The sequence below is a fragment of the Pangasianodon hypophthalmus genome, chromosome 16 (assembly GCF_027358585.1).
Source record: "Pangasianodon hypophthalmus isolate fPanHyp1 chromosome 16, fPanHyp1.pri, whole genome shotgun sequence".
Taxonomy (NCBI): domain Eukaryota; kingdom Metazoa; phylum Chordata; class Actinopteri; order Siluriformes; family Pangasiidae; genus Pangasianodon; species Pangasianodon hypophthalmus.
The window spans coordinates 22,162,392-22,186,166 of NC_069725.1; the positions used below are offsets into that span (position 1 = coordinate 22,162,392).

General features: G+C 40.9%; 1 protein-coding gene across 1 annotated transcript in view; it reads left to right on the top strand.

The window, feature by feature from the left end:
• The window catches only part of prdm5 (PR domain containing 5), a 52,107-nt gene extending 28,835 nt beyond the window's left edge, over positions 1-23,272 (top strand). The window contains exons 14-16 of the mRNA XM_034311571.2: positions 10,339-10,424; positions 15,553-15,657; positions 20,439-23,272. Coding sequence (XP_034167462.2) covers positions 10,339-10,424; positions 15,553-15,657; positions 20,439-20,603 — 356 coding nt within the window. The 3' untranslated portion in view covers positions 20,604-23,272. The remainder of the gene's footprint in view (positions 1-10,338; positions 10,425-15,552; positions 15,658-20,438) is intronic.
• Positions 23,273-23,775: the final 503 nt, after the last annotated feature.

Below are 23,775 nucleotides of genomic sequence, written 5' to 3' on the forward strand. Positions count from 1 at the left end.
TTAACCTGTCTCGAATTACCACATCTGATCAGCCTTTGTTTTTTCATCTGTGGTAGGAGTTAAAACCGCATTAGAATCTGGTACGAGGGAGTGGAGGCTGGGTAAGAGGTGACTAGGTGTGTTTACAAAAGATGTATCAGTGGTAGGTTTTATTTATTTTGGCCAAGTGTTCACATCCATGAAACTGTATGTAGAGAAATATTGGCAAAATCACGTGACTGTTCTTGCTAATGGTTACATGGATAAAAAGTGTTACTGTTCAAAGAAATATGACAAAAAAGCTAGTTCTCAGTGCATTCATCATGTCCAGAGCCAGGATCTCCTGTTTTCACTGATCTGAGTTGGCCTGTATGTAAAGGAGAACACTTAGAGTCTGTCCGTAAGGAACTCAACATGACTATGTGCAAGGCGAGCGCTGGCGTAATGTACATTGGGTTAACACGTCCCAGATCGGAGGGATTTACTTAACATTAGCTCATCCATATGCCAGCAGTCTCCCTGAGTTTTTTCTTTTGGTCCAAGGTGTTGATGATGTCATTCTCAGGCGCCACCAAGTATTCGGCTTCTTGAGACAGTCATTTGAACTGCACGAGTCACTCTTTCTTGCTGTGAAATGTTCCGCTAGTGCTGCTCCAGGAGTTTGACTAATAGGCTGCTTTAGCTTCAGTGCTGATCTAGAGGCCTTAAACTGCGAACCCAGATCTTGGAGTAGTTTAGCATTTTCCCTTCTTTGATGCACCTGCATTAGTTGGTCTACTAGCATGCAGGCCATCTTTTCATTTTGTCACACAATTATATTATTCTTATTTTATAGAGGTATAAAAATTTACTGTTCTGCAATAATTCAGAACAATGTGTTTTGTGTGACTGACTCAATACAGGACATTTTTAATAGTCTCTGTGCCTGTCAGTCTCAGTAAAGGAGGTGTGACCTCTGTACCTGTCAGTCTCAGTGAAGGAGGTGTGGCCTCTGTACCTGTCAGTCTCAGTGAAGGAGGTGTGGGCTCTGTACCTGTCAGTCTCAGTGAAGGAGGTGTGGCCTCTGTACCTGTCAGTCCTATTGAAGGAGGTGTGGCCTCTGTACCTGTCAGTCTCAGTGAAGGAGGTGTGACTTCTGTACCTGTCAGTCTCAGTGAAGGAGGTGTGGCCTCTGTACCTGTCAGTCCCAGTGAAGGAGGTGTGGACTCTGTACCTGTCAGTCTCAGTGAAGGAGGTGTGGCCTCTGTACCTGTCAGTCTCAGTGAAGGAGGTGTGACCTCTGTACCTGTCAGTCTCAGTGAAGGAGGTGTGGCCTCTGTACCTGTCAGTCTCAGTGAAGGAGGAGTGGCCTCTGTACCTGTCAGTCCCAGTGAAGGCGGTGTGGCCTCTGTACCTGTCAGTCTCAGTGAAGGAGGTGTGGACTCTGTACCTGTCAGTCTCAGTGAAGGAGGTGTGGACTCTGTACCTGTCAGTCTCAGTGAAGGAGGAGTGGCCTCTGTACCTGTCAGTCTCAGTGAAGGAGGTGTGGACTCTGTACCTGTCAGTCTCAGTGAAGGAGGAGTGGCCTCTGTAACTGTCAGTCCCAGTGAAGGCGGTGTGGACTCTGTAGCTGTCAGTCCCAGTGAAGGTGACATGGCCACTCATGCCTTTTTCAGTAACCTGGAATGCTGAAAAATCTTTGCAGAGCAGTGTTAAAGCCCTGTGGCGAAGCTTGAGAACTGCTTTGAGCTTATTTATCCAGTGAAATGCACCCTGAGATGGGGGGAAAGTGGAGGCTGGATTGTTTAAAGCCAAGTTTGGGATGGGTTTTTCCCCCAGTCTTCTCAGACTGCCCCTCGGACAGATCTGAGGCTTCCATTGTAAATGGACAGCTTGTTTGATGGCCTGGTTCGGCACTATGTCATGGAGCAGGTGTGTGTGTGAATATTCATGTTCCTATGAGTGTCTCTCCTACAGCAGTGTGTGTAACTGTGTCAGTTTTCCTGATCTGGACCCGACAGCACGTCATAGGGGGTTGTGTGTGTGTGCGTGTCTGTGTGTTGTAGTTGCCTGGGGGATCAGCCATGCAGGAGAACCTAAAGGAAACACTTACAAAATGCAGACGCTGAATGACATCATAGGGCGTGTCATGGTTGGGAAAAGACACAGGTTTAGATGTTTCCCCTGGATTTACATTTCACTGAAAAGCCCCTTGTAAAAACGTAGACATGTGCGTGTGAGAGATTGGGTTATGCTGCAACATGTACAAACCCAGTGTACTGTCATTTGATATTAGGGATGGGTGGGTATGAGTACTTGCAATTGTCAGCAGTGATTAGTCGTAACAGAACATTTCTTTAATGTGTTCATTTATCTGGAAACCTTTCACATCAATGGATGTAAACACCAAAATGTAAGTGGTTCCAGAAATGTTTCTCAATGATTTTCTTAGCTTATTTTTTACACTCAAAAACTGGAAATTATCTGCATTATACCAAAATTTTGGGGCTTTGCATCATTCACACTTGCAGCCTTCAGAGGGTGTTTTACCAGGATATGTGCTGGGATTTCTCCTCTGTCCAGCTTCAGTACCTGGGATTTTGATTCTGTCCAGCTTCAGTACCTGGGATTCTGACTCTCTCTAGCTTCTGCACCTGGGAATTCAACACTGTCCAGCTTCAGGACCTGGAATTTCCACTATCCAGCTTCAGCACCTGGGAATTTGCCTCTGTCTGGCTTCAGTACCTGGGATTTCCACCCTGTCCAGTTTCAGTACCTGCGATTTTGACTCTGTCCAGCTTCAGTGCCTGGTATTTTGACTCGGTTCAACTTCAGCACTTGGAGTTTCCACTCTGTCCAGCTTCAGTACTTGGGATTTCACACTTAACCATTTCCTGTTAAATTGCCATTAAATTCCTGTGTATGTACAGTATGTATGTATGTATGAAAGGGCTTCTGTGATTGATTACAGTGCCATCGGGGTGAAAACTTACTGTCCAAAGAGTCTGCACCATTAATATTGGCTGATTCTGTCAGGCCCATCTAAGAAGACAAAGAGCAGCAAGCACCAACTATTAGTATTTCATAATCATAAAGAAACTAGAATGAAATTCTCTTTTGTCTGACAAGTGATTTTATGCAACAAGAACATCATAAGTGCCCAAGACAAGAAAAAGAGACAAAAATATAAGATCTTTCTAAGTCTTTATGACATCCATATGATATTCTCTATCAATATGAAATATTACAGTGTAGCTAAGAATGATTTACAGATGTATTCAGTTTGGCTTCAGTACAAAGAGGACATTCATGTGCATATATATATATGCGTGTGTGTGCATCTGTCTGGTTATGTGTAATTCCTCTCGATGTTCTCTCTGTAGGAATCATGGCCTCTCAGTAGTCCTCAATGTTTAAGTGTTCAGACACGGCACACTCTTTCTCACAACCTCACTGCACATGTAACTCCTGAAATCTCATCCTCTTGTCTGTGTGTGTGTTTATATGGTCTCATCTTTTACGATCTGACATGTTGGTTCAGCAGGATGGCAATGTGAGATGGACAAGCAGAGATGTGTGTATATTGTGGTTGTTTACAGTTCTAGCGCTTTTAGATTTGTTACAGTTTCACATTTCATCACGTGTTCCAGATCTACCTGCAGTGGCGTGGATGTTTAGAAAGTTGGACAAAGACTTTGTAGAAGAATAACAGCAATGATATGGAGTTATTATCCTGCTTTACATTGAGATTAAACTGAGTGAGGATTTGCGATTGATAAAATTGTGGGTTTCAGTGTTGCATTTAAACATGGAATTAGCTTTATGAGACTTTCTATACTTTCGATATAATTGTCATGTGTGTGCATGTGTCCATACAGGCAATAATCCACATGGGCCTCTTTATCCTAGGCACTGCAGGAAATAACATGTTATGGGATCTTTAGCAGAGCCTCTCTCTCTCTCTCTCTCTCTCTCTCTCTCTCTCTCTCTCTCTCTCTCTGCCGAGCAGGTCAGATGAAAAGATCTGCGTGAATGATCCGAGTTAAACGCTTATCAGCTCAAGTGGATCAATATTGCGTTTCTTTTCCGTTTGTAGACAGAGGAGTGTGTGTGTGTAGGAGGAAACTGTGAATGTGTGACAGACAAGGCTAATGTAATTCAGACTGGAGCTTTAGAGCCTCAAAGCTGTCCATACAACCCCGAGAAAAAAAAAGCGCTCAGCGGGTAAAGCATGCGATGGGGACAGCCATCTGTACACCATACTCTCTCTCTTGCTCTCCCTTTCTCTCTCTCTCTCACACACACACAAACACACACACCCACAATGGGGTGCCAAATGGATCGATTGGCGAGGGCGTCCAGGGCCGCTTGGGACTGCCAGGGCTAAAGGTAAGCTATGGAGGCACCCAGGGGTCACACACACATGGTGTCCCCTTACAGAGCATGCTAAATCAATTAGCCCCTCTGTTTCTCCACACACACACATCAGACTCGATGCTAATCCCCTTGCGACTAGGCTAAATAAGAATCCACTTATAACAGCATGTGTCTGAAACCATCGAACTCCAGTCACACTCTAATCATAGGTTGGAGTTTGGAATTTAACTCCACTGTCTGGAACCCTGCCTCATTGAGGGTTAAGCTGTTAAGAGGGTGCATTAACATTCTGAGACAGTGAAAGCAACTGTACACATTAGCCACGTGCATCCCTCAGTCATGTGTTAAAGGTTCTACAGTTGTAGAACATTGAATTTTGCAGCATATTGTCTAACCAGTTAAAATACCATCAATACCTCCGGTTGTTTTTATGAGGAGGCTAGAACCTTCTTTAGGTTCTTCAGCTTGACCATCTTCCACAACAGAGGGTCTGTCTATTACAGAGGGTTCCAAGGAGAACCCCATAGGAACTGTCCAAATATCTTGAGGAACTCTTTTCTTAAGTGTACAAGCAGTGTTTTTGGAAAGTGTTTACCCAAAGGTTGTAATATTTAAGCTGTAATGAAGGGTTAAACAATTATTGTTATACAGATATATACAATATATAATAATAATAATAATAATAAGTTTATAATATTTAGATAAACAGATAAAATGATTAAATGTGTCATTCAAAAAATCTGGTTGTTGGTACCAGACGGATTGGTTTGCATATTTCACAAACCACTGAGCTCCAGGGATTTTCAACACATAGAGTTTACACAGAATGGTGCGAAACACAAAAAACATCCAGTGAGGAGGAGTTCTGTGAGCAAAAACACCTTGTTAATTAGAGAGGTCAAAGGAGAATGGCCAGACTGGTTCAGGCTGACAGGAGGTCTATTGTAACTTAAATAACCATGCTTTATAAACGTGCTGAGCAGAAAAGCATCTCCCAGGAGATTGAGGTCAGCAGTTTCTGAAATAATCAAACCAGCCCCGTCCTGACGCAACCCTCCCCATTTATCTGGGACTGGCACAGAGAGTGCACTAGCCTGTGCACCCCCAGTGGCTGGGGTTGGCGCCCAGCGTGGGGCTCAAACCCACAATCTTGAGAGCGACGCTGTACCAACTGAGCTAGCCAGGCACTATATGGGTACATGCGTGTAATCCATTCTTATTTTAATTACATTCTCATTTTCTCTTAACCTTTGAACACTGTATTTATCTCGTTAATTTAAAATGTTACATTTAATGTGCTACATTTTATATGCTACAGTATCTTCTTTACATTTTGGCCTTGATGGTCAATATGCCCCAAATCAGTCTTAATCTTTTTACCACTGTTAGTGTATCTTAAGCCTGTCTAATCCACGAAATGAGAATGTAGGATTTTTTGGCTTGACCTACTACAGTTTTACAAGCTTCATAAAACTCCTCCACAGTCCCAGAATTCACTGCTGTGCTGGGTCTTAGTTGGCTTGACCCTCTAATGGCTTCCACAGAGCTGCTCTGGTCTCAGAGATGAGCTTTAACCCGATACTTGGTGTTTATGACGCTTTTCAGAGTAGATTGGTTTGTTTGTCAATTTGACACTCCTCCTTTTAAGGAATGAGATTGTTGAAGGGCAGCCGAGGCCTTTCGAAGAAACTCTTTGCAGCTTGAGGCTAAACTCAGAGGAAGGTTAGGGGGAAGATGTGGAGGTGGTGTAGGTGTTTGGTGGCAGAGATCAGAGAATATATATATATTCATTGGTCTTAGAGATTATGGAAAATAGAGAAATAGACACAAAGACGTGAATAAAATTCACTTTGGATCAAGAAAATAAATCTGTTTCTGATAGTGGTTCATTTCACTTGCACTTCATCTTCATTGGTGCAGTGCTTGAATGTGAGAGCTCAGGTTAGGTCCTTTTTTTTGAAAAATCCAAATTGGAATAACTCTTAATTCTCTGCAGTGAAAACCATACTTTGCTTTGTTATTATTTAACATTGCATGAAAACAAACAATGTACCTATTTACCGAACCACTACATTCTCTCCAAGTGCCATCAGAGCAAGATGTCTCAGAAACACCTAATTTGAAATAGCAAGGTGGAAATACATTATATGGCCAAACATTTGTTGACCCCTGACCATCACACCCATGTAGTTCTTCCCCAAAAGTCCTTGTATGCTGTAGCATTACAATTTCTCTTCACTGAAACTAAGATGCCACCGTGAAACCAGCGTGACAGTGACCCTGTGCACAAAGTGAGCTCCATGAAGACATGGTGTGTGAAGGTTGGAGTGGAAGAACTCGAGTGTCCTGCACAGAGCCCTGACCTCAACCCCACTGAACACCTTTGGGATGAACTGGAACACCGACTGCACTCCAGGCCTCCTCACCCAACTTCAGTTCCTGACCTCAAGACCTAAAGCTCTTGTAGCTGAATGAACACGACTCCTCACAGCTACACTCCAAAAACCTTCCCAGAAGAGTGGAGCTTATTATAACAGCATAGGACAAAATCTGGAATGGGATATTCAGCAAGCACATATGGGTGCGATGGTCAGGCGTCCACATACTTTTGGCAATATATTGAATGACGTATCCAGTCCTTAGGTCCTCATCCTAGATATTTGTGATGCAATTATTCCTGACAATTTTACAGTTGCTTGGGGTCAAGCTTACACTAATTGCAATTTTACTTATATAGCCATGTGATTATGTTCCAGGTAACTGATACAGTAATACGATATTGAGAAAGATGTTGAATCAATAAGAAAGGGCTGCTGGGTTAAACTACCCATCATACACAGCTGGTAATTTCAAGACAGATTCGCCTTGAGGGCAACGTTCAGCTTAATGAGGATCTTACCCTGTTAATTCCCCCCGAAGCCGAGCTAATTAACCTTATTACTCACAGGACAAAAAATATCCACCAGTCCCACACTCTGTCTAATTAAACAACATGTGTTTTTTTTCTGTTCGACAATTAGTCCCGTAAGTGGTTACACCAACAACATGAATTGGAAATTAGATCACCGTACAGTCAGCACACACACAAACACACAGCTGGCATCTCTCTAAAGCCTGCATCTTATTAAGTTAGGCATCGCCATTTCGTGTTTCCTTGAGGAGCTGTCCCAGTTGCCAGGCGCATTACTTATTCCAAAGGGAGCCATTCTCCAGCCAGCAAACCCCTTATTTCATTAGCCCAGAAGAAAGCACTGAAATTGGAATAAGGTTTTGTTTCATGAGCCTGGGATCCTCTCTGTTTCCCAGCGGTAAGGGAAATGGTCTGCGAGAGAGCAGATTTTCAGCCTCTTCCAAAAGCAGCTGAGTGAATCATGTACACATGGCGCAGTTTCAGACAGCAGTGATGTCGGCTGGAGCTGTAATAGATCATCAGGTCTTAATAACTCACAATTAACAACGAACTCGGAGCCAAACATTCTAACATTGTTTATAATGAACGCAGGCTATTAGCAGAAAGTTAATACAAGGCACATATAGTAATGCTAATTGGTTCATTGTGTATTTCAGCTGATTATACTAGCATGAGTATTGCACTATAAGTGAAAACAAGGAACTACTAATACATCTATAAACATGACACTTAAAGCAGTGACAGCGAGATGCCACAGCTTTGAGTTGGAAGTAAATTTTGAAGGCCAGCAACCACTTTGGGGCAGGCAGTTCAATTTTTATTGTTGTTTTTTTTTTTTATTTGTGTATTTTTTTTGCTTGTTGGTTTACTGGCTAAAGCAGCTATTGATAGATCAGTGGTGGGAAGCTGAATATCTTATTAAAAACATAAGCTATCATTTTGCCTTGTTCAGGTCAGCATTACAATGAGTTGCTCCAGCCAAAGACATAACTCGTTATGTTTTTTTTTTTCTTTTAATAAAACCAACACAAAACGGTAACGTTGAGAAGAACAAGAGCTACAATTCAAACCCCATTAGACTTAAAGACTAGCAGGAGAGCTTGTAATAATAAGCTGGTCTTTTTAAAATGAACCAAGTAACTATAACACACAATTCATATTTATATCAGGATACATTTTAACAGCAGTAACATTACAGAAAGCTACAAAAGAAGCAACTTTGCAAGCCAGCTACAATAACATTTGCTAGGTAGGTAATGTTTGCTAATCATTTAGTAGAATGTTTTTTTCTGTGGCGTTGCAGTTTTACTTGGAATCTTGTCTGGCGAATTAAAGTGATTCTACTTTTTATGTATTGACAGAGACATTTTAGTGCGTGAGTGTATGTCGAATCTTTCCCGACAAACGTTCTGAGACGAAGTTCCAACGTTCCTGCTGTTTTATGAAGCGAAACGTATTTCAACTTCAGGTTTCTTTTAAATCAGATTCAGCAGCAGACATGAATCATAGATGTGCTACCATACCCGTGTTATGCAAAATGTTCCATTTTAGCCAAAAAATGTCAGAGCGTGATGATAGTTAGGCATCTGAGTCGAGCTGCTGACCTCCAATCAGACTCGCTCATCGCTATCTGCTGCCCAAATCGGCTCAGGTTTAAATCGGATCCACGTGTCTGGCCCTCCAGTGATTGACGGCTTGTCACTGCCTGTTTGCAGTTTCATTGCGAGAGTTCAGATAGCATCTCGCCCATACGGAGCAGCGGGGCTTTAATGTGCAGAAGGGAGGGGCCTGCATGACCCCGCCCATTGTGGGTCAGGCTGGCTGGAGATTAGGAAGATAGAGGAAAGGGAATTGAATAGCATGATAGGAGCAGAAAAAAAAAATAAAACGTGGCTTTGCGCTTTCTGGTTTCTGTGTTTTTTGTCTTATTAACTTCAAGAGAGAGAAAAAAGAGAGACTGGTGAGGGAATGACTGTATAAAGCTGTTAATGCAAGTGATGTCAGGAACATTTGCAGATGTTCCACAACACTAAACATAGCTATAAACAGATAAGACTTAAGAATGATAGGTTTGACAAATTGCCGTGGTATCAGAGGAATAAAACACGATTTGATGAGCTGTTATTGGAAAACAATCAACTTTGGGTTGGTCACCAACTTGGCCTTAGCCTGTGAAGAACTAACAGTAACGTGGCATGGCCAGGATGACAGCACACATTTTTAATTTGTCTATAGAAAGACCTGCAGGGGTCTATAGACTTTTGCACTACAGTGTATTTTGGCTTCGCCGCATATTTTTTCTGAGACTCAGCTCCAGACGTTTAGCTCCTAACCACAGCTCGGCTTTGGCTTTCCAGAACTGAGCGGAGGATTCCGACACGGCAGAACCGAATGCCACAATGCCATATGATGTCATAGGGATGGAATCACAAACAGAATCTTCAGAAAGTTCAAGGCTCCACTCTGACTCGTGCTTCCTGCACGATACTGCACTGTGCTTTCTCAGTCACACCCACAACTCTGATAATCTGAGCTGATGATTTTATTAGTGGGGACATGATGTCTGGCAAGAGCAAGTATCGCTTGATCTGAGATGGCATGATCTTAATATTTAAAGGTTCAGTGTTTCATTTTTTTACGAGATGACGTTGTGCTACAGTGTTATACAATTAGATATGACACAATACAACAAATCAGCATTGTGCAAACACTGGGGGGGGGGGGGGGGGGGGGGGGGTTACATTTAAGGCCACAGAGGCCATGCCCCTTTTACTGAGACAGGCACAGAAGCCACACCTCCTTTACTGAGACTGACAGGCACAGAGCCAACACCTCTGGCACAGAGGCCATGCCCCTTTTGCTGCAAATGACAGGTCCAAAGGACACGCCCCCTTCACTGAGAGTGACATTCACAGAGGCCACGTCTTCTTCACTAGGACACACACATCGCCATGTCTGTGGGCTGATGCACAGTGGCATGCTTGCTTGACATCTGTATTTAGCAAAGCTGTGTTGTATCATGATGACCAGTATCGTGATGATGATGGTGATGTTGATGATGATTGTGTGTGTGTGTGTGTGTGTGTGTGTAGGTGAACGCCCTTACCAGTGCCCGTACTGTGACAAGGCCTTCAGCAAGAATGATGGGCTGAAGATGCACATACGTACACACACTCGGGTAAGGCCAAACACGTCCTTGTGTTCACACTCCTAGTCCTGTTTTCTTTTTCACTCCCTTAAACACACAGATTTAATTTTAATCACTCCAAATATTTGAATAGGTTTTTTTATTATTTAAGACTCCAACACATAGGTAGGTTGAATCACGAATGGTTTCCTATTTACTGTGTATGCTCACTACAAAAGGTATAACATAATAGTGTTGTAGAACCTATGTAGTGCACCGTATTCCCAGTAAAATGCAATGTATGATATGCATCATGTCACCTTTATCACGTTCTTTGTTCAGTTTTATATTTTATTAAAAATGTATGCATAATGTAATTTAAAAAATATGAGTAAACAAGGTATACTATAGCTATAATAGACATTTTCATACATAAAGTGACACTTCTTGTCCAAAATGTTGATTAAACATACATTGTTATACAAGTAAATACAAGTAAAAGTACAACATAGGATCTGAAACATTTGCATGGCGATATTTTTGGAGTTATTATCACTTAATTATGTACTTTTACAAGAGTTTATCAGTGAGTGAGAAGGAGAGAGTGAGGGAGTTATATATTAGTGCATATGAGATGTGTACTCAAGTGTGTGTTGGACGGGACCTTAAAGCACAGCATGCAGCAGGAGTGTTATAAATCTGCTTCTCTGGCAGATGTTTTTGAGCTCCTCAGCATCTGGCTGGTAGGGAAATGCCTCTCTACCACAGAATGAGGCGCCTCGGAGTGGCTCTCCCCAAATACAAGCGAATTCACTTATTCCACCAGCTGTGATTTATACATAGAAAAACCACTGTTTTCTGTACGTGTGTGTGTGTGTGTGTCTCAGTGTGTGTCAGTGTAATATAGTGTGAACGTGCCTGAATCTGTCTTTATGTTTGAAGCTTGTCCAGCTGTTTGAAAGAGCTTTTCTGCATTCTCTCGGACCGCTACGCTTCGGTAAACGGATATGTACCAGAGCTTTGAGTAAGCAAACATATTCATACTCTCGTATGTAGGGAGGATGTCGTGTCCAGTTCTGACATGCTGACTGTGTAACTGGTGAGGGGAAGCGAGGACATGCAGGTAGCTTGGAATGAAGAAAGATGCATTTGGATTTGAAAGGACATAAGCCACGATACACCCCTATTACACACTTTGTACTCTACTTGATTTGTGGTCCAGTGTATCAACATGGGGCGGACTCCACATGGAATAACCTTGAGTCATTTCTATTACACTGACATTGCCAGGTTATTAGGTACACCCATCTGGGTGCATGTTTCACTTCCACTGGATTCTACATGGTTGTACCTTTTGTGGACATGATTGAATTGCACACTTTCTGGCTGCACAGACCTTTCCACTTCATCCCAAGGATACTTGATATTGTTGAGATCTCTGACCGTACAAGCCATGGAGGCAGTGAAGACTCACTGTCACTTTCCTGAAACCCTTCAGAGACATTCTCACCAAGTTCTCCCACATCTCCCTGTTGTTGTATTTCTCTTCACTGGGTTCCACAATTGATGCTTGTTTACAAAGAAAAAAACAGACCCCCACCTCCTTGAAGGCACGTATCAAACCCTGCTGTGCGCCACGGTCCTTTTGAGCCTCTTGCTTCACCTAGACATGTTCAAAATGACCATGATGGAAAGCATTCTTTACACCATCATACCCCAACCACCAGCCTGTACTTTTTCCCCCTCAATTTGCCCACCCTGGTAATTCAGCATGTGAAGCCAGCCAACCGTATTTTTTCAAACTGCTACTCATACTGTGTCACAGGGCAGTGTAAAATATTCATACTATTTGGAAGAGGCACTATCTACCCTCTTCCACATACATAAGCTCACTGACTCCTGTCAATGGCGAGTGTCGCTGTGATTGATGGAGGAGTGAGGGCGTATGCTCCCAACCAGAGAGCACGGCCAGTTTTGCTCCTTTGGCTCCTGGCCACGGGTGATGGGGGTAATGGCAGGATTACAAACTCGCAATCTCCTGGCGATAGAGTGAATGATTTTCTGTTGCGCCGCTCTTACTCTCTACTTGAAACTCTCACTGACAGGGAAACACTCTGTTGTAGGGCTCTGCTCAGACTTTTGTAACAAGCTGAAGAACTCTTGAAGGTTCTTGATTTGACCTTTTTTAAGACTGGATGATTGATACTTAAGGTCAAAACTCAAGCAAGCTAGTGCAAAACCCAAAACATTACAATAGCAGAGCACTTGCAAACAAGAAACAAAGAAACAATGTACAAAGGAAAACCTACTGTGTGAAAGAAGGGTACAAACAAGAACAAGACACTGGTGAGACAAACTAGGCACAGTTGTTAGCACAAAAGAGACAGGTGATAACAATTAGTGTTAGAAGTAATATGTATAGTGTTAGACTCTTGCTGGAGCTACACTTTAGGATTAGTGTTAGAGTGTTAGACTCTTAGTGTTACACTCTTGCTGGAGCTACACTTTAGGATTTTAACATTCCTACAGTGTTTCTATGACTTAACCTAAACGTCAGCTTCAGTAATGATCCGAAAGCTTGCTAACCAAAACGTGCAACACTAAAACTATTAATTTTTTTTTATTATTCCTTTGGAGAACATCATTTCCACAGACTAGGAAACTTGGACTTGTTTACTATACCTCAAACACACCCAACAGCTCTGTGTTACACTCTGACTCAGAGCTAACACCAGTGTATAATACTTACAAATAATAACTGATGCTTAACACACACACACACACACACACACGCACACACACACACATTGTCCTGGCATTAGAAATGTCCCCAGAATAATAGGACAGTTTGCTGGTCACAGCCAATTTTGCTTTTTTGCAGCCTGGGGGTGGCATCATCAGAATTCAAACTTGTGATCTCAGAAAGATTTTGCGAGCTAATCAATTAATTTTCCTAATGTATTCTACACATTGTTGAACTGATATATAAACATAGAAAATGAAACAGTGTAGCTTATTTTCAGTACTCAAGCACTAAAATCTTAAAATATTAAAATCTCTGTTAGCTCAGTGGAGCTGTTTACATGAAATTAGTGTTTAGGTTAGTCATCCAAGTGATTTAGGAAGTGTAATCCAAGTGATTTGAATAGAGAATCATGCTTTTGAATAAATGTTTTCAATTTCATAATGTGGTTCGGTATAATCTTCCACTGATGGGCCTGCAGAAAAAACAGCATCGTCATCCACTGCTCTTTCTTGTATCACGCCTTGCTGTTTACTTCCCGCCCCCTTGTTTGATGGACAGCTAAGATCCTTTTTCCAATGGCTCTCGGAAGCAGTTCTGACGAACCATACTACCCTTCAGTGTGTGTAGAGTACAATTCTAAACCAGTCTCATTCTGGATATGATGCAACTTCATCTTCATGATCCAATTGCAGCTGGTTTTAGAATTGTTGTCCCTGCTATGTCTTTAATCCCCCGTGTGGTCGGAGTCCCCATGAACCCGGCTGGCCAGTCAGAGAGTTATGAGCTGGACTCTGACACATCGCAGACACACAGCACTGAGTGATGATGACATCATAACGACAGCGGCACTTTGATGAAGTCATACAAAAGAGAAAAAACAGAACCGAGCGGATCTGCGACAACATTGTGCTGTTTATCTAATTTTGCTAACAGTAAGGTCAAGCTCCTGTCTTTATAGTGTGTGCACGTGTGTGTGTGTGTGTGTGTGTGTGTGTGTGCATGTGTGTGTGTGTGTTTTAAACAGTTCCTGCTCGACTCTGGTTCTAATCTTAACACCGGAAAGATTTTCTTTTTTGGCTGCCTGCTGAAAATCTGAACACACTGGACGTATGTACACACACACACACACACACACACGTCTATACATGCAGCTTTGCTTCCTGATCAAAGGTCAGCAGAAGGAAAGGCGGACAGCTGCTGCAGATGTGATGTGATGGTTCGCCACAACATATTACAGCTCCTGTGTCTGAGTCGTAACCTTTGACTTCTCACATGTTCGAGCCCAGCTGATCTGATACTTTTTAATCTGACACACAACAAGGGAGCTTTTTTTAAAAAAATTTGCATGATGTACAACACATATGTCTCGCTTTCATTCTTTCTTTCAATTTTTTGTTTCTGTTTTTTAACCCCATACACGCATACTGATACACACACTTGATCTTGCATATCCTGTGTGTATTATATGTCGCCACTCCTTGCCCTGCCTATAAGATATCTCCTTTTCCCAGGATTCACGCTTCCTGTGTCCACCCATTCCCGTGACAGTCTGGGTTAGGACTGTGATGTGTGTGTGTGTGTGTGTGTGTGTGTGTGTACACAAGAACACACGTCGTGGCATGCAGCATTTAGATAACAGACACCAAAATCATTCCCATTATGATAAGAACATGGCAGACTGGGGTGTGTGTAGATATATATGTAATTCTTGAATTCTCAAATTTTTCTGCTTTTTTTTCTCTTTTTTTTTCCTCGTAGAAACAATGAATCTTGCTAGGCAACTGACTATTGTCGTGATTTATCAGAACTGAAGCAATGTTTATTACTCTGTCAGCATTTCTGTAATTGGAGCAGAGCTGTGTTTAAAGTCAGGTTAACAGAAGTCAAACACAAGCCGGACTAAACATCAAGAACTTCTCTCCATGCCACTGGGCTGAGGACTGAAGCTGTTTAATGGATATACACATATATATATTTATTTATTTAACATCTGTTAAATATATATATTCTGAAAACATTTCTACTTAATGTTTATTAATGAAGACTCCTTCTCTCTCTTTCTGTCTCTTTCTCTTCATCTCTCTGGCTCTCTCTGTCTGTCTCTCCCTTTGTCTTTCTCTCACTGTCTCTCTGACTCTGTCTTCCGGTCTGTCTCATACTCTCTGTCTCTGTCTCTCTCTATCTCTCTCTGTCTTTATCTCTCTTCATCTCTCGGTCTGTCTCTCTCTTTCTTTTTTCTCTGTCTTTGTCTCTCTATATCTGTCTCCCTCCTGTCTCTCTATCTTTGTCTGTTTTTCTCTACCCCTGTCTGCCCCTCTCTGTCTTTCTGTCTCTCTATCTCTGTCTCTCTCTATCTCTCTGTCTGTCCCTGTCTCCCCCTCTCTCTCTCTCTCTCTCTCTCTCTGTGTTTGTCTGTCTCTGTCTCACACACAGGAGAAGCCGTATAAATGCAGCGAGTGCAACAAGGCCTTCAGTCAGAAGCGAGGTCTGGATGAACACATGCGCACACACACCGGAGAGAAGCCCTTCCAATGTGACGTCAGTACCACACCACACTGCACCCTACACACTACACACACACACACACCTCACCTCAGTCCACAGGCTCTTACAGTAGGACTGGACGTAGCAGTGGGTTGTGGGTGCAGTGTGTGTGACGCACAGGTTTAGAGAGCAGACCGCTGGAGCCAGGGTTGACTGATATAGTCTTAAATCCACCTCCGTGTGTGTGTCAGTATTGATGGAGTGTTACAGTGGCGTCAGAGCTGCAGAGGAAGGATGTCCTGCCAAGAGGACACGGGACTGTAACCACCCTGCGCAAACTGACCCCACTCTGACCTCCACACACACACACACACACACACACACACACACTTCTGTATTACTGTAGCTAAATAATGCTAGATCGGCACCTACCCTTAACCCTAACCTTAACCTCAGTAACCATAAGTAAGTTTTCATAAAACTGGCAGTTTTTTTAAGAAAAAGGAAAAAAACAATATTTTCTGATCAGCCAACTGTCCCCACGAGGTCAAAACTGTCACATACTGCTATCATTATCAGGACATTTGGTCCCTATAAAGAGATAAAAACATGGCTCACGCACACACACACATACATATACACACACACACACACACACACACACACACACATCAGCACTCAAAGTTGACAGGCGGAACGGCCCGGCTCCAAACCGCACTGTTAGAATAACACAAGGCCTCGTGGTCTCCGCTTTGCGAGCGAGGGGACAGCAGCCCGTCTCACTGTCTCACTCCTCCTGCGATGGAAAATAGCTCACGCCACGCTTTATCTTATGACACAATCATTTAAAACATGTTTTCATTATTGCCACTAAAGAAAGGAGGATATTAAATGAAAATCCACCCTGTATAAATCTTTTTCATTATTTTGGTCTGTTTTCAATTCCCAATTTCCTCCATTACCCAGAATGCCATTCGGGTACCTCCTGATAGTGTTGCAGTGGGATTTAGCCCTCGCTTCTTCTCCACCTAACAAGAGCGATGCAGCAGAGCTTTAGTCCTTTACTCTGTCCAGCTCTCTGACCTCTTCATGTGTACACACTGCTCAAACAGATGTGACGCTTCAACTTTCATGCTAATATCACCATCAACACCATCGCACTCATCATCTCGTAGACTGACTAGCCGAGCCGGGCCGCTGCCGTAACTCAGCCTCGTATAGCTGCATTGCAGTCTGGGACTTTGAGTCCAACATCGTTTGCGTCCAACATCTCGACTAAGTCTCACGAAAATACAACACCAACCCAGAAATCAACACCAGAATCACTAAACACTATACACAAACACACAAGTGAATGGAAACAAAGATAGAATTAAAAATGCGTGTGTGTGTGTGTTTGTGTGTTTCCAGCACTTGGCCCTACGCCAGTGTTGGTTAAACCGAGTAGATAACGATCTTGCATAAATATACACATACATACACAATTTCAAACACTTCCTAAATAATACCTCCACTCAGCAGGAGTTTAAGGAAGACTCCTCTCACCCACACACACACACACACACACACACACATATATATATATATATATATATATATATATACATACACACACACACACAGAGGGAAGGGACACACAGCCGTCTCACTGATCCCATCAGACCAAATGAAAAACACTCACACTGCTTTTATTTGATTTTGCTGGCCAGCCACAAGCACGCCTTTTTAAGTTTAGCTGTTATTTTTTCTCTTTTCTCCATCCACAAGCGAGTGAAATTGGCTGTTTCCTCCAGACGGCCTCTCTTCTCCCCTCTGATGTGACGGGTCTTTTAAGCCCTGAAGTGTTTTTTTCTTTTTTTCTTTTTTTTTTTTGCTGTCTCTGAGCACACTAACACGAGCAGCGTCAATCCACGGCAATTTAGTCACATAATTCTTTCATGTGCTCATGTGAAGCAGAAACCACCCTTAATCCGGATTCATTTTCATTCTTTTTCTTGCTTATTGGCTCCTTTTAAAACAGTTTCACATCATTTGAAGATATTTATGGTGGTCAGGATGGACTTCATGTCTGGTTTAGAAAAATGCCAATGGCATTAATTATACATCGTTCTTAATATGAGCAGGCAGGAAAAGCTGTAGGAGTGACGAGCTTAACTCTGTCCACAATGTCATTTAACAACACTAACCAGAAAGTGTTTGGACGAGCAGCGGTTTTTAGTGGAATTAGCGAGAATAAGGTTATAATGTGGTTAGCATTTGTCACATTTTTATGAAATCGGTGCCATGTGGAACTGCAGTTCTGTACTTATGTGTGTGTGTGTGTGTATGTGAGTGTGTGTGTGAACCTAGACAACACATTTTAAAAACACAGAAACTTTCACCGTCTTTGAATTACTTTGCGAACAAATTAAATCTATTCTGATCTCCAAATTCTCCCAGACACACACACAGCAAAACATAACCACGTCTGTCAGGATCGTTGAAAGAAGAACACACACACACACACACGTCCTATACCATCTTTGCAAGAAAGAAAGAACTGCAACTTAAAAAATTTGAAGAATCCTCTCAAAAGTTTGAAATGTTATGAATAGCAACTTAAACTTCAAGTTAGCTAACTGACTCGTGTTAGTGAAACCAGTTGTAAAAATGTAGCAATGGTAGCTTAAAATTCAATTCAGAATTCCTGTCAGGTTAGCTGAGGAAAATTAGCTAATTAACACTTCAGTAAAATGTGAAAATTTGTGAATAGTTATTTAAAACACCTTTCAGAATTCCTGGCAGGTTAGCACATTAGCTTGCTGACTAGCTTTAGTGTAAATTTAGGACTGGCATCTTAAAAATCCTTTGAGAAATCAGGATAGTTCATGTTAGTCAAGTGGCTAGTGTTAACAGTAATAATTGTAAAAATGCAGGAGTAATAACTTAAAATTTCTTTCAGTTATTCTGTCATGTTAGCTCATGTTAACAATGAAAATTGTAAAAATGTAGGAACAGGAACTTTAAAATCCTGTCAGAAATCCTGTCAGGTTAGCTTATGTTAGCTAGCTGACAAGCATTATCAGTAAAACTTTATGTATACTAACTTAAAACTTAAAACTAAATGGAGAAACAAAAAAATCCTCTCAGAAATCCTGCCAGGTTAGCTCAGGTTATCTAGCTGGCTTGTATTAGTAGTAAAAATTGTACAAATATAGGAACACTAAATTTCTTTCCAAAAATCCTGTCAGGTTAGCACATTAGCTAGCTAGCATTATCTCTCAAATCTTTTCAAAAATACTTTCAGGTTTGAATACTTAATACTTCTTTCGGAAATTCAGAAATAAGTGTATGAATAGCAAGTTAAAATTCTCTCAGAAATCCTGTCAGGTTAGCATATTAACTAGATGGCTAGCGTTAACAGTGAAAATGGTAAATTAATAGCTCAAGTGAGCTAGCCGACTAGCGTTATCAGTTAAATCTATGAAGAGTAACTTATAAATATGACTGAGTGTGTGGAATGGTTTATATGTATGCACTAAACGTCCTGATAAGTGTGTGTGTGTGTGTGTGTGTGTGTGTGTGTGTGCACGTGCGTTAGCTGGACAGATGCACAGGCTTCTGCTCTGACTGATGGCTCCAGTTGTGTTTGATTTAGTGTCTGGCTTGGCCGATGCCTCCTAACCAGTTGCTTTAGACTTTTTGTTGGCAGTGTTGTTTTTTAAGTGGTTTTGGGTCGGTGTTTGTGCGTGCGTGTGTAAGTGCGAGGCTTTCTCAATTGAGAGCATGTGCTAGTGAGAGCGCTACTGCCTCACTGCCTCCTCTCCTGCTGTTTTGTTGTTTTGCTCTCGTGTTAATTATCAGGATGAAGATTCAGTTGTATCTCTGATTCCAGCCCATGATCGCAATAAAATCACGTAGCATAAGGACGATGAAATCATGCTAATCATGACATGGCATTAGAAGGATCGTTATCTTAATATATTTACACATTGTAGCCAGTTTGTTTAACACTTTAAAATCATTTGAAGATTCAAAGTAGCTGGTGGTGCATTAGCCTGAACATGAAAAGGACCATGAAATGATGCTAACAGGTTAACACACATGCTGTGAAAGAGCGAGACGAGCATACAGTGACCAAACCTTTTTTCTGCAGTTTGCTTTCTTTATGAAAACGTTACACCCGTTGAACTCTTTCGTTCTCATTATAACAAACGTCATGTTCTTTATAAAATGTTCCCATAAAATTCTGACTAATAGTGGAACAACACTGAACATGAGATGCAACACGCTTGGCTTAAATGATTATTTTTTTAAATCATTTTTTTTTTTGCAGAGATGTTGTTCCAGTCATTATTAAATAGACACACACACAGACGCACACACTTTGCTATTTTCATACCTAATTTGCATAAAGTTGGGAAGATCTCAACTTGCTTGTCATGCTGTCGCTTGCCGCTGACGCTGAGAATGCGGCTCCGTATCACGTGTGTACACAGAAAATGATTGGTCACCTGTCACCTCGTCACTAAGTGTGAACACATCTTAAGGTTGGAAGCCATATTGTTAAATTAAACCGAATCTGCAGTGATTATTCTACAGTTTAATCCACATGATTTTCCTCCGCATGCTCATACAAGTACAGTGAAGGAGCAGCAGCTGGATTTCTGAGCTTACATTGTGTCAGCTAATAAATATTAAGGAACATCAGGTCTGCTTGTAAATATTAAAGATGACTTTCTGGGAAAAGAGACTGAGAAACTGAGTTAGAAATACACTTTGCAGTAAATGTCAGTATTAACTTTCCCCATCTAATGTGGCTCGTTTTTCTTTTCCTGTGCTGTGATTGATTGCAGGTTTGCGACCTGTCGTTCAGTCTGAAGAAGATGCTGATCCGCCATAAGCTCACCCACAACCCCAACCGGCCCATGGCTGAGTGCTCGCTCTGCCACAAGAAGTTCACCCGCAACGACTACCTCAAAGTGCACATGGAGAACGTCCACGGAGAGACGGAGGGCTAGATCCAGGTCACACGCCTCTGGATACGGACCATCTCACACAAACACACACACATTTGTCTTACTATCCTCGTAAAGACCTCATAAGTATTATTAATGCAGCCAATTAACACTATGCTACACCTAAATTTGGTCGCTACTAAGATATAAAAACGCCTTACACACACATACACACTCTTTCTCTCTCACACACATGCTCACATATAGTAAATGGTTAGAAATTTACACACACACATATACACACACTGCAAAAAATGACAGCAAGTGAAAATATCTTGAACATCTAGTATATAGTAATATATGATTATTAAACTTATTTCTAGACATTCTTTTGTAATTTCAAGCTTGAAATGATCTTGTTCAATTGACAGATAGTTTTTTTTATATTTTAAACATTTATTTATACCAAAAAGCAAACTTATCTGCCCGTAAAATAAGAAAATTTAAAGCTTGATAATAAATAATCATATATTTTTTTTTTACTTATAATAATCTCATAATAAGAAATATTAGGTAAATGTGCCTATATTCAAGATATTTTCACTTGCTAAGAGTAATTTTTTGTAGTGAATTATATAGTATTGCATTATGTCAGTATTAAATGGTGTTTTTTTTTTGTTTTTTTTTTATTAAATGCAGCCCGAATCCTCTGGATTATTTATCTGTACTGTGTAGCATTTACAGGGAGTGACCCCTGTTACAGCGCAGGACAATCACACAGATATTTCAACCAGCGAGCCTCATTTCATATCAGCCGGAATGATCGTCCTGCTAGAAATTAAAATATACACAAATTTCCCAACGAATGTAGTCACTCAGCCAAAGATGTTGAATTCATTCGCTAGCCCACTGGGCTACATATGGCGAGATAGTTAGCTAGTTAAGTGTTAACTATCAAAGTGCCTTAGAAGTGTGTTATTCCTCAATGATTTTAATTTATGAATGAACAACAAACTTTTAATTGTTTATCGTTAAAAATAGTTATGTTACGGAACATTCACGAGACAAGTTAGCTCCTGTTTACGCTTACGTTAGCTCTCCTTCTGACCAATCAGATTCGAGAATTCAGCTGTGGTTTTGGTGCTGTACAGGGTACAGGACGTTTGCATCTGGCTTGCGTCTTTATTTTCTCTCCATTAGTTTAACCATAAGCAGGAGGTTTACATGACAACTTTGCGCCTGACTTTTTTTAATTTTGCTCAACTTTGTCAGTGCTTCTTCATACTGAAAAGATCGTCTGTCATCCATGGATGCTATTTAATCCAGCTAGCAAAACCGTTCTACCGTCAGACAGATTCACAGTCGATGTGTCTAGTGCAGCAGGTTGTGGGATTCGGAAACTCACGCTATAGTCACAGCATCAAGGTGTTGCTTCAGGGAAGCACCGAGCCTTTTAAAGAAACGTCTCATATTTATACCAGCTGAAAAACTTATTTTTTTTTTATCATTTTTTTTCTAAAGCATTTAACAGTGAAAGCCATGGAGGAAATGTATTGTCTATCAAACTCTTGATAGACAGTGAACAGACAATCAAATGTGAACTGTCCTCATTTAGCTCTTGATTCGTCCAGCTTCTCAAAGAAGCTCATATTCATTTTGTTGCTGTTACCAGTATAATAGTTTCTCCCTGGGTCAGTGATTCATACTTGTGATAGTGATGTCACTATTTTTCCCCCTGGACATGAATCATCAAAAACATAACCCTGCACTCTTCATGTAATGTTTAATTAAGTTTCTTGAGTTTTCCAGCCAAAAATGCTTCTTTCTAAAATGTCAGCAAGGAATAAAACATTTGCGTGCATGCTGTTATAGGAAAACAATCAACGACTAGGTGGGGTGATGTGGCCCAACATGAAGTGAATTATTTTATCTTTTTATATTTAACATCATTCACATTTTTTTTGGAATCAGTGATTTACTTTCAGTCTATAATTTGGAGCAAGGTAGTTTGCCTTCAGAGTGAACTCATCCATCAATATCATTCAAAAAATAAAAAAATAAAGAAGCAAATTTCTTCTTCTCATGGTCTTCAGGAAGATTGATGAGCTGTCGAACATGTGACTTGTTAAATATTACTACTCTGAAGTTGATTACTTTCTAATAACAGCATTTATTCCTCTTACACCAGAGCAATTTGCCAAAGATTACAATTTGGAATTTATTAAAGGAAGACACATATGTTTTATCCATTTATAGTTACATTTAATGGCACAGTGTCATTGGAAAGGATGATGTTTCATTGCGTCCATGTTACACCACATGATAATGTTTCTCCACATTACCTGGTGCAGAAATAATGAGAGTAATGCAATAAGAAGACTATTTTGTGTTATGCAGTATTTATGTTAAATATGTTACAAGGTACAGATACATTCCTTTATTAAAGTGTCAGTATTTTTGTATGTTATGCTTATTATTATTATTATTATTATTATTATTACGATTATAAAGAGAAGAAAGTTTATTAATTATTGTCGTGACCACACAAGGAGCCGGATGCTGATTGATTTCCTGTATTTGTGGCCAGTTGTATTTCTGGAGTATTGAATGTTAATGCTCAAGTGTTACACGTATCAGATGTTACCATCTCAGTACCATTTTGATTTGTATTTTCATTGCCACTTTCTTCATTCCATTACCTGTTATTCAATATAAATAATAAAACGAATGCTGCTGTTTTGTCTTTTCATATGCATTCATTTTGTACATATACAAATGTATAAAAGTGCCTCCGTTTTTTCGGTATGTAATGGTGTGTTTGTGAAACTATTGCTTTCTGAATTACCAGCACACACACACACGCACACACACACGAGTGCAGCAGTATTTCCAATTTAGCAGCTCTGATCTTATAAAATGGTGTACAGTTTATTTTATTCACTTCCTGCACTTGTTTCGATTCAGGGTTGAATCAGTTTCTTACTGCAATGAAACCACACTGCAGTTCACCTGGAAGTGGATTGACATCATCTCTCTCTGACTAACTAACAAAATTCTGCACGAGAACCTGAATATTTTAATACGAGCAAAGCTGATGAAAACAATAACAAGGGAAGTAATTATTTTTGTGGAAAGCCCACTAATCAGAGGAGGCAACATCAATATCAAGAAAAAAAACATCTGAATTTTACCCTGTTGGTGGACAGGACAGATGGTTTTTCCCCAGATCACCAAG